Raw genomic sequence first — 12037 nt, 5'->3', positions numbered from 1 at the left:
CACTTGAAAAAAATTTTTGGGCAGACCTGTGTAATCAGTCAAAATGTGCGTGAAAGATGTCAGTGGAAAAAAAAAGATCAGGCATTCTGTGTTTCAACAAACCTGCCCCTTTGTTTTCAATGGAGATGAGCTGCCAGAGGTGTCAGGGGCAGCCTATTCCGCCTCTCAAATAAGAATATATGCACGCTCAGTCGAAGGTGTACAGCCACCTTAAAGGGGTTGTCCGCTCCGGTCTTAAGCTACAAGCCTGGAGTCACTCTAAGTGACTGCAGATTTGTTAATCCTCACATTGTGTGCACTGCCCACTGTGAGGATTCTCCGGTACCACTGCCAAGAGAGATTTGCCTACTTATGATCACATCTTGACTAGACTTGTCTGGCTGTGCTCAGTACACTTGCATTGAGCAAGCCTGAAGTGCACGGTGTGAGGATTCACAAGTAATGATGAGCGAGTATACTCGTTTCTCGGGTTTTCCCCGAGCACGCTCAGGTGGTCTCCGAGTATTTCAGCGTGCTCAGAGATTTAGTTTATGTCAATGCACCTAAATGATTTGCGGCTGCTAGACAGCTTGAATACATGTGGGGATTCCCTAACAATCAGGCAACCCCCACATGTATTGAAGCTGTCTAGCAACCGCAAGTCATGCAGCTGCGTTGGCAAACTAAATCCCAGAGCACGCTGAAATACTCGGAGACCACCTGAGCATGCTCGGGAAAACCTGAGCAATGAGTATACTCCCTCATCACTATTCACAAGTCTTCAGTCACATAGAGTGACTGCACTCTTGTAGTTTTAGACCGGACAACCCCTGTAAGAGGACATAATGGATCAGGCTTCATGTACTAAATACTGTAGCCAACAAATATACCTGGAGATCAAAGAACTTGCTGTATCTTCGGTAGATCACATGCTGCATGGAATCCGACCAGGTTACCTTTATGATATACACCTGTAGAAAGACAGGAGAGATAGAAACTTTTTTATTACATATTTTCCAGCACATGCGACACTAGAGTAACATACATCAGTAACCTGTGAGGAACAACTAGAGACTTAGACACAACTGGAAAAAGGCATATTTTATTAAATGTAGAAATAGTGAAACATTGGCGACACACTGGGAATACACATATACTCACCTTTTCCTATAGAGGATGGAAAAGTTAAATCTTGTTATTTTAACAGGGAAGAAGAATGTAGTAATCTTTTACCCTAAAGATGTATGTACTGTATATTGATCCAATGGTTAAAATTCAATTTACGGTATGTTTACCGCACATATGTTGATCTATTAGTCTCTGGAGTTAAAGACTACATATTCCTATATTCAACCAGTTCTCATTAATATACAAACAGTAGAAAAGGAAACAAATGGACAAAGTTTTATACAACTGTATGATCTGACTACAAAGGATGTATTTGTGGTCTGTTACCATGGAGAGACAGAAGTTTGCATAGATTCCAAATAAACAATATGGACAAAATAAAATAATTTATATTCAAAGACCATTTACATACTTTTCCATTTTACTGTAAATGGTTTGGAGCAATTAAAATGTTCAACATTTTCTAACTCTAGCTATGGGTCTCTAACATTTTAACAGATTCCATTTTTTTTTTTCTACAAGTTGGGTTGTAGCAAAAATCACTAGGTGACATTTTCTTAAGATCGGGATGTCTATGAAGAGAGGACAACTTAATATGCTCTTAATAAGTTTGTTATACATTTGAACATCTGTGTGCTAGAAAAGGGCCGGTATAGATTTTGTATTAGAATTTACGATATACCAATTTCTCATATAAAATATAGTAAACTTTGTATCTACTAAAAAAAAAGGAAAATAAAAAAGCTAATTTTGGTTCTATATTTTGTACCCAAAATATGGGACTTTTTAGCCCATGTGTACTACAAGTTGTATTTATCGAAAATGCTTTGGGAAGCAAGAGATGGTAATGCTGTCAGAGGTATGATGAACTGTGTGGAATAATTGCACTTCTACACATGGGTGCATTTGTTGCCCATTTTTTTCCTTCCAAAATTCTTGATGTCAACAGGAATTCACCATCTATCAACGACTGGGATCCATCTCTGGCCACAAATATGTGTTATCGAATGTAGACTACAAAGACAAGAGAGGAAGCTGTAACAATATATCAAGTATTCATGGTCACATCCCAATATTAGGAGCACATAGGCAGCTTTATCTGCTAGCAGCTGTTGGAACATATGACCGGCTGGTACCATGCATATGACTAGTAGGTATTTCATAATCATCTCGAACAACGTCTGCTGCTGTACAATGACAGATGTCGATATATAAAAAGAAAAGCAAAAAAGTAGCTCCCAGAAAAACACATAAATCAATTAATAACACCACGAAACATGACACAACCAGCTCAACAAGACAGTCGCTATGTAAAAGATACTTCCTGCTGTCACAACAAGTTTTGTCTAAGCGTCCCATGTGTCTTCCGCTACAGGACAATCTGGCCCCATTTGTACAGCTGCTCAGTGACAACATTAGGGATATTTGGAGCACTGGCCTTCTAGAACATGAATCAATATGATCTAATTAATTTTAAACTTAATTTACTTAATATCTTATAAAGCGATGGCGTATCGCCTTTATAATCAGTGGGGGTTCGATAGGTTGGACCAGAGAATGAAAGGGGTCCAGTGCCAATATGGTGCTGCTTCTAAGGCTTCACTTCCATGTGTTTGCCATATGAGTGGTGAAAATGCACTTTTGCACTGGCATTGACACATTATACTCTATAGAGATATTCACATGACATTACGTTATTATTTTTTTGGAGAACCGATGGTCTGCTCTGCAGACAAAACAAATGGAGATATTTCTCACTTGGGTGTTTATTCTAGTGAATTGGGACCTAAAAAAAAAAAGTAAAAATGCACAGCACACGTTTGCCATCCATGTTGCATAAGGTGCTGTCTGTTTTAGACTGACTGGCTTGCTAGGAAAACCTACATCAATTTTTTGCATTTTTTGCATTTGAGAAACACAAGTGAGAGGGAACGGACATAGACTAAAAACTGATGAAAAATCAATCCTGCATCTTGAGGAAAATGGGTCGGTTTATTTGAGGATGTGAAAAATCACTGACTCATGAGTTTGACCTTATTCCGTGGTTTTTATCCGCACACATCAGGCCATAAGGCAGTATAGAGAATTTCAGTTCCCCCCCCCCCCCATTCAAATTAAGTGGTGAGAACAGCCAAAGTGTAAAGAAAAACAGAAACGAATGCAGTGCCACACCTCTACTTCATTTCCTTTATTCTTGTGATTGGCAGGGGTCTCATAATTCAGACCTCCACTAATCATTAGGTGGATAGTTGGGGTGCTATAAAAGCTTCCTATTGGCTCCTGACAATTTGATTTACTTGGTCCAAACTGGAACAAAATGTATATTCACTGGTCCCAAATAAGGTTTAAAGTAGGGAATAATTGGCAAAGTGAAGAAATCAAGAAGTACATATGACACTAACACCGAAAATTAAATGTGCAAAAAAGAACACACGCTACTGCTTTTGGCTTACAAATACTGATGTAAAATACTGACAGAGTATTGAACGTGTGAATGTGGCCTTATTTTCATGCTAATTTCATTACTTATAATTGACCAATCATCTTTTTACACGCTGTCTATTTTTACAAGACTGCGCAAATTTTCCACTGTGGACAAACCTTTTTTTTTAGTCACAAGGGTCTTTTATCAATAAGGTGATAACAAGGGGGACTCGCAATTGTGGCCCCCAACAATTAGGGCTTATCTAAGTTTAAATCTGATAGTAAGTGCTCAAATTCCTGCTGAGCATTACATGGGCACTGTCGATGCATGGATGTAACCGGTCCTCTATAGAGATGAACTATATAACTACACTTTGCCCTGGTTTATAGATGAGGGTCTTTAGTTGAGGCTGCTTTCTCAGCACACGGCCATTTTCACCTGATTCCACCATAAACATACATACTGAAATGTCTTCCAGCAGGAATTATTGGCGGATTGGAGGAGGTGGTAAGAATCCCATAAATATTCGATAGTGTGCCGATCCTGCCTAAATTGCTTTGGTTCACTAATAAAATGTAAATGGGCTTTTTAAAGTAATATGGTCTTCAAAGCCCTAAAATTCGCTAATGACTTGATGACATAAGGTCAACATGAACATTTCAGGTTACAATGGAGCTATAGTTGTAAAACATCTCAGGAACATCAAATCAATGACTAGAATTTTGACCAAAGTATCTAGCAACCAATAAATGACATAGTTTCCAAAACTGTTACTATCATTAAAAATTTACTCTGCCAAAAACTCGCTGCAGGCACAGTTTCTAAGGGTCAGAATCCGGGCCAAGCAGGATTAAAAAAAAGTAAAACTTTCAGCCCGTTAAGTTCTCAAACAGCTTTGGATCAGTTAACGACATCTCCATGGAAAGGAAACCTCACAGAATCCATGGGTGTTTTATGGAAAACACAGCAATCGCGGGGGCTTACAAGCACAATTTCCAAAGGATTTATCTTGGCTTCATAACAGCTGTAAAACGTATAATAGCCCTTAATTACCTCTCCAGTTTAAGAGGTTATCAATTTAATTAAAATAATTCTTTTTAGTACAGACGCTTAGTATAGCTGCCAAATGTGGACCAAGGGGGGAGCAGGTGCACAAGGTGTGTAATCTAAACCATAATCAATGGGAAACTCTAAAGCGGTAAAAAAAAGGTCAAACCTTCATGCACGATCATTTTGTCACTTTTTTTCTATAAATGAGTGATGTTTAGCAACAAGGAACAAGAGGTTATTGCTTATTTCCGTGTCTACTAGTGATTTACGAAATAAAAATCAAAACGACGGTTGCTCAATAGTAAACAGTCAAGTGTTACAGGAATAAAACTGAATCCCTGTGTTATTAAAAGCTTGATATGACAGATTTGTGTCTTTGTGTAATCACAAGGATCTCAGTCTTGGATCGGACGCAGGAGACCTTCCAAAGCACCGCTAATAATAAGCACTTGGAAATGTCATCTGAAAGGTAGCTGCTTTCATTGTATCCACCAAATATCTGAAAATTAGGTGGAAGCTAGAATTATCTATTTGCCTTTATTAGTAATGTATATACCGTAAGTTATTGGACCTAAGTATATTGATGATTGCTGCCCATTTGTTTTATAAAGCTGCCTCATTTGGCACGACGAGACTCAGCAAAACTGTTTCCTTCTCCGTCCACTTGTTGAACCTCATCAAAGGCGGAATGTATGTATACCTAAAATAATCTGCTGTGAAGGTGTTGAGCGATGCAGTACAGTCATCTCTTTCCTCACACCATCAGTGTGACATGTGATATGAGATTCTCCAACAATCATACCCCCAGAACTGATTAAAAAAGTGCCCCTTCCCCCTACATCAAGGGTGGGCATTTACATTTCCCTAAGGACCACATGAGATACTGTGACCGTTGTGGAGGCCCTCAACTGGACTGCAGGGCAGAAGCAATAGCCTGAAATTAAATCTGCTCAATATTAAGATATTCATACTAATTATTTTAAATTATTAATTGTATCACTTAATATTGAGCAGAATTAAGTCTGCTGACTTGATGCTACTGCGAATAAGTGCTACAATAGGGCTTAGTGTAACTTGTATTCTTTCTACTAGCACCAAATCAAAACCATATAATTTACTGGTTTATAAAGTTTATAAATCATATGCTCCTGTTACGCAGCCATTGTACTTCAACAGCTCCCATCACACAGTATGGTGCTCAAACAGCCCAACACACAGTATCTACTATATAATTGTCTAAGGGTCACTTCCATCTTTCTGTCTGTCCTTCTGTCTGTCACGCATATTCATTGGTCGCCGCCTCTGTCTGTCATGGAATCCAAGTCGCTGATTGGTCGTGGCAAAACGCCCACGACCATTGCCATGACCAATCAGCGACGGGCGCAGTCCGTGGGCAACATGGCCGCTCCTTCCTCCCCGCAGTCAATGCCCGCTCCGTACTCCCCTCCAGTCAGCCCTCACACAGGGTTAATGGCAGTGGTAACACACCCCCAACACACATTATGATGGTCATCCCACAGCACAGCAGACATGATGTAGTTTCATATTCACATCTGCTGTCTCGGTCTGAGCCTCACAGTCTAAATGGTGAAAGAAGGAGTTACCGGCTCCCTCCTCCATGTCACGCTGCTGCAATGCAGGTAGGTGCAGGCTCCACTAGATGGCAGTAGAGTGGAAGCAGGACTGCACCTAAACAGAGCTGACCTGCAGTGCAGCAGTGAGGCCACCACAGGTGGCAGCAGATAGGTCAAACAAGCCGGGTAAAATCCTAAACTGTAGAGCAGTACCAAATGAATAAGCAAACTCACGGTCAGAGACAAGCCAGGGAGTCAGTAATGGTCAGGAGCGGATAAGCCAAAAGACAGAAGCAGCTCAGGATACAAGCCAAGTCTAAACCAGGAAGTCAGCACACTAAAGGGAAATACGGAGTCCAGACGGGAATAGGGGAAAACAGAGACACGGGTTCAGACAGCAAACGCAGCAGGACAAATCAGAGCAATCAGAGTCAGCTACAGCAGCACTAGGCAAAAACTATAAGTGACATTGCCTGCAGGAAGCAGCAGCGATAAATAGCCAACCTGAACCCAGACAGAGGCTGAGAAAGGTTAACTCTTGACATGACACTCCACTTTTATATTCACTAGTATTTGCATCCTGAGGATGCATACAATGGTGAAAATCTGGACACCATACCCTGGTGCAGCCCGTGGGCCCTTGTTTTCAGCTATTTGGCTCTTCTGGTCTGTGCTCCAGGGCAGGAACAGCCAAAAGGCCAGACGTGTCCCACGGGCTGCACTTTGACCAGGTCTGCCCAACATCAATATACTCTATACATTTCTTTGTATGACTGTACATATATTTACACATAGATCAGGATATTACATAGATGACAAGGCTGAAAACACAAGAAACAATAAGCATTACATCAGCTGCTCAGCGCTAAGAAAATAGGCCATGTGAATTCGGAACTTCCATTATCCACGTGTGTAAATAAACATCGGACTTGTTTCCTTCTCACCGGCAGCTGCAGCTCTAAGGAAGGAAGAGGAATTCAGCATCTTAACTGCTTGGACACTTAAATATGAACCAGTGTTAATGTTCTGCTCTCAGAATGACCTCTCCTAAGTGTCAGGCTGGAGTCACAATGCCGTATTTCTCGTGCGATAATCGCATCGCACTCCATGGACTGGCCGACACCTCTCCTGATCCGAGCATGACAGCATGATGGATTACTATGCAGCTGTCAAGCTCAGGTCAGGAGAGCTGTCGGCCAGTACAAAGGAGAAATACTGCAGTGTGACTCCAGCCTCACAGTTTGCAATAGAACATTAGACTACTTTCACACAAGGTGCCATTGGTGGAGCACAAAGACAACTCCATACTTACGAACATTTACCAAACAGAAATCAGAATTTTTAAAAGGAACACCCGTAGATCTACAGGAATGCCCAAAATATTGAACAGTTGGGCATGGCTTTGCTAAGCCCAACCCATTTTGTAGTCCAGTTTGTGGTACTGTCCAGGTAAAATTGAGAATGCTATCAACTAAGAAATTTGACTGCAACATCCTTAACTATGCAGGAAAAGGTTAAAAAAAGTGAGCACATTTTTAGCTATAGACAAAGTGATATGGCTGTATAGATGTTTGTTCCCCAATAACAATAATACATTTTTTGCAAAGATCCAATTTGCCAGTCATGAGAAATCTAGCAGAGAAGCCGTGTGTAAATTAGGATGGAAAAGCACTAGGGGTGTGTCAGAGCACTTGGAAGAAACAGTCCAAGTATACTTACACGACTACAGTGCTTTTCATATGTGTTCTACACTAGACTTCTCATGATTGGAACATCTAAAAAAAATGTATATTTTTTTTATTGAGGAACAACCACATATGCAGTCATGTTGACAGGTTCCCTTTGAAGGGTTATTCTCATCTGACAGACTGCAGCGGTGGCTGGTAACCTAAGCAACGAGCTGCAAAGTTTAACTATATATTTAAAAATCCCTCCATTCTCGACTATGGAGAGAATTTTGTGCACACAATGTTTTTTTTTTCAGGCAAGCAAACCTGCCAAGTTTTTTAAAAGGAAGACACTTCAGGAAATGACAGCATTTTTGGCTGAAGCATCTTTTTTAGCATCTGTTGTTGTTTTCTTAACGCTTTTTCAAAGTTTTTTGAGCATTTTTGCGTCTTTTTTGTAACGTTGCCTTCCGGATGTTTTTTTTTCTTTTAAACTCCATTCAACAATGAATAAACAAGTACTGATTTTTCTAGCAAAAAAAATCTAGCATAAGTAGTAGCACCAAAGCTGGGTTGTGGGTATGAATGAGTCATGTCCAGATTATTATTGTAAAAAAAAAAGTTTACAAAGTTTGGTTTTTCTAGCAGGAAGTGTCCGTAAAGTAGAAAGCCATGTATGCTACTGATCGTGAAATGTACATCACTCTACTTCCCTCAATTAACAAAGCAAAAGAAACCCTTGTGCGATTCTCATCTATATTAGTTCTGCTAGATCCATCAGTAAGAAAGGCAAAAGGGAATGTCCAGACATTGCTAAGAAGTCGATCACCATAGAAATGAGGAATATACAATATTCAGCCCAAGGTGTTTCATAGTTCTATCAGGAGAATTGCTGCTAACTTATTAAACAGGAGGTCTCCTTTAATGACATCTGGCTCTACACACTACAGACACAATATAACTTGACAAGTTTGACATTGCTCCAATTACACCTCTTTAACATGACAATTGTTGGGCTTTAGGTACTATTAATACAATATATAAAGAGATTTATGAAACCGTATAAAAGAAAAACTGTCATTACGACCCATAGCAACCAATCAGTACAGCTCTAGTCTTGTAAAAAAAAAAAAAAAAGCTGCCCTGTTGCTATGGACAACAAACACTCTGGGCCTCATTGATCAAAACTGTCTAAAGGTACCGTCACACATAACGATATCGTTAACGAAATCGTTATGTGTGACAGCGACCAACGATCAGGCTCCTGCTGGGAGATCGTTGGTCGCTGGGGAAAGTGCAGAACTTTATTTTGTCGCTGGACTCCCTGCAGACATCGCTGGATCGGCGTGTGTGACACCGATCCAGCGATGTCTTCACTGGTAACCAGGGTAAACATCGGGTTACTAAGCGCAGGGCCGCGCTTAGTAACCGGATGTTTACCCTGGTTACCGTTGTAAATGTAACATAGTAACATAGTTAGTAAGGCCGAAAAAAGACATTTGTCCATCCAGTTCAGCCTATATTCCATCATAATAAATCCCCAGATCTACGTCCTTCTACAGAACCTAATAATTGTATGTTACAATATTGTTCTGCTCCAGGAAGACATCCAGGCCTCTCTTGAACCCCTCGACTGAGTTCGCCATCACCACCTCCTCAGGCAAGCAATTCCAGATTCTCACTGCCCTAACAGTAAAGAATCCTCTTCTATGTTGGTGGAAAAACCTTCTCTCCTCCAGACGCAAAGAATGCCCCCTTGTGCCCGTCACCTTCCTTGGTATAAACAGATCCTCAGCGAGATATTTGTATTGTTTCCTTATATACTTATACATGGTTATTAGATCGCCCCTCAGTCGTCTTTTTTCTAGACTAAATAATCCTAATTTCGCTAATCTATCTGGGTATTGTAGTTCTCCCATCCCCTTTATTAATTTTGTTGCCCTCCTTTGTACTCTCTCTAGTTCCATTATATCCTTCCTGAGCACCGGTGCCCAAAACTGGACACAGTACTCCATGTGCGGTCTAACTAGGGATTTGTACAGAGGCAGTATAATGCTCTCATCATGAGTATCCAGATCTCTTTTAATGCACCCCATGATCCTGTTTGCCTTGGCAGCTGCTGCCTGGCACTGGCTGCTCCAGGTAAGTTTATCATTAACTAGGATCCCCAAGTCCTTCTCCCTGTCAGATTTACCCAGTGGTTTCCCGTTCAGTGTGTAATGGTGATATTGAATGTAAAAAAATGTAAAACACTACATACTTACATTCCCGGTGTCTGGTCAGGTCCCTCGCCGTCAGCTTCCCGCACTGACTGGTGAGCGCCGGCCGGCCGTAAAGCACAGCACAGCGGTGACGTCACCGCTGTACTTTACAGCCGGCGCTCAGTCAGTGCGGGAAGCTGAAGGCGAGGGACATGACCAGACACCGGGAATGTAAGTATGTAGTGTTTGTTTTATTTACATTTACAACAGTAACCAGGGTAAACATCGGATTACTAAGCGCGGTCCTGCGCTTAGTAACCCGATGTTTACCCTGGTTACCCGGGGACTTCGGGATCGTTGGTCGCTGGAGAGCTGTCTGTGTGACAGCTCTCCAGCGACCAAACAGTGACGCTGCAGCGATCGACATCATTGTCGGTATCGCTGCAGCGTCGCTTAGTGTGACGGTACCTTTACAGGAAGACTGCTTGTTATCCATAGTAACCATTCAGAGCTCAGCTTTCATTTCTTACTCATCTCTGGAAAAATGCAAACTGAGCTTTGATTGGTTACTATGAGCACCAAGGACAGTCTTACCGTTTCCAGAAATGAGGCCTATTTTTTTCTTCCAAATTATTTGTGAATTTTCTTCGTTTTTTCCAATTTTCTAGAGCAGTAATGCAATTCAAATTTCATACATTTCATGTTTACATGCTATAAAGTTATACAGTGCAACTGTATTTGTTAGGCCCCTTTCATACATCAGTTTTTTGCTATCAGTCTCAATCCGTCGAATTTTGAAAAATTCAACTGATGCCGTCGGATCCGTTTTTTTCTCATAGACTTGTATTAGCGATGAATTGCGACGGATGGCCTCACACTTCATCTGTCGTTCGCCGGATCCGTCGAAATTTGTTTGTCCGGCAGCCGGAGACAACGGACAAAGTAACGTTTTTTGTGTATGTAAAAAAAAAAAAGACGTCGCTGTCCGTCGTTTGCTAGAATGGAAGCCTATGGCACCGGATCCGTCAAATGACAGAATCCAGCCACGGATTCCGTTTTTTAAACAGAGCATGCTCCGATTTTTTTAGGATCCAATTAGCCAAATCCGCTAGTCGGATCCGGCGAAAAAAAGGATCCATCAAATCAGTTTTTCACGATCTACAACGGATCCGTCGAGCCAACGGATTGTGACTGACGGCAAAAAACTGATGTGTGAAAGGGGCCAAAGATGCGTATGGAGATGGCTACTCTTACTAAGCTCCTGTTCACACCAGTATTCTGTTTGGAAGTGATGGTCAGTCCTTTCATATTAGTTTTTCTTCCTGACCGTTTCATACATTTGCCCCAAAATTTGATACCGTAAAGAATTTGTTTGCGACCACGACCAGAATAATATATCTGTGCACAATCACAAGCCTTTAGAACAATGTGGGCCTGTTTTTGAGAATTAGCAACTAAATACGTTACATAGGTTTGTCTTTTCCTTTTCTCTGGATGACAGCAATTATTTAACTCTCTCTAGGTATGTACTAGATAAGGGCAGAAATAAATGTGATAATTTTTCACAGTTTTAATAATACATGAAACCCAAAATATTTCTAGAAGTTGTCACTTCCCTTTCCCCCTTTTCAGAGTAGAAATACTTTACTCTGAAAAGTAACTTTATCTATAAAAGCAAGGTCTTTATGTAAACCCCTCATCTGATTTTCCATCAAGGATATAATTTTTTTAGTATCTAGAAGAGTTGAAAGATTTTATGGATGAATCGACTTCAGATTAAACACAGATTTGACACCTGGTTTTATTTATAGAGCTGGCAATGGTGAAAAAAATGCCGATGGGCTCCAGAAGGGCACTGCTTCCGCCATTTCATTCCAGCGATTTTTTGTAGTTTTGGCACCTTGCTCCAAGCGATATAAACGTTGTCACTGTGACTTAGAAGAAGTTCATTTATATAGCAAAGCTGAGAAAAAGTTGTAAATATAGACTGATGAAGATGCGCTGTGAATATAG

General features: G+C 40.8%; 1 protein-coding gene across 4 annotated transcripts in view; it reads right to left on the bottom strand.

Annotated features, from left to right (window-relative positions):
* Window positions 1-12037, bottom strand: part of SH3PXD2A (SH3 and PX domains 2A) — a 350853-nt gene that overhangs the window by 268236 nt on the left and 70580 nt on the right. For all 4 annotated transcript variants that reach the window (XM_069753686.1, XM_069753687.1, XM_069753685.1 and 1 more), the window contains exon 2: window positions 870-950. In XM_069753686.1, coding sequence (XP_069609787.1) covers window positions 870-950 — 81 coding nt within the window. The remainder of the gene's footprint in view (window positions 1-869; window positions 951-12037) is intronic.

The sequence above is a fragment of the Ranitomeya imitator genome, chromosome 2, assembly GCF_032444005.1.
Source record: "Ranitomeya imitator isolate aRanImi1 chromosome 2, aRanImi1.pri, whole genome shotgun sequence".
Taxonomy (NCBI): domain Eukaryota; kingdom Metazoa; phylum Chordata; class Amphibia; order Anura; family Dendrobatidae; genus Ranitomeya; species Ranitomeya imitator.
The sequence above is the reverse complement of the archived record's forward strand: the minus strand, read 5'-3'. Positions and strand labels throughout refer to the sequence as shown.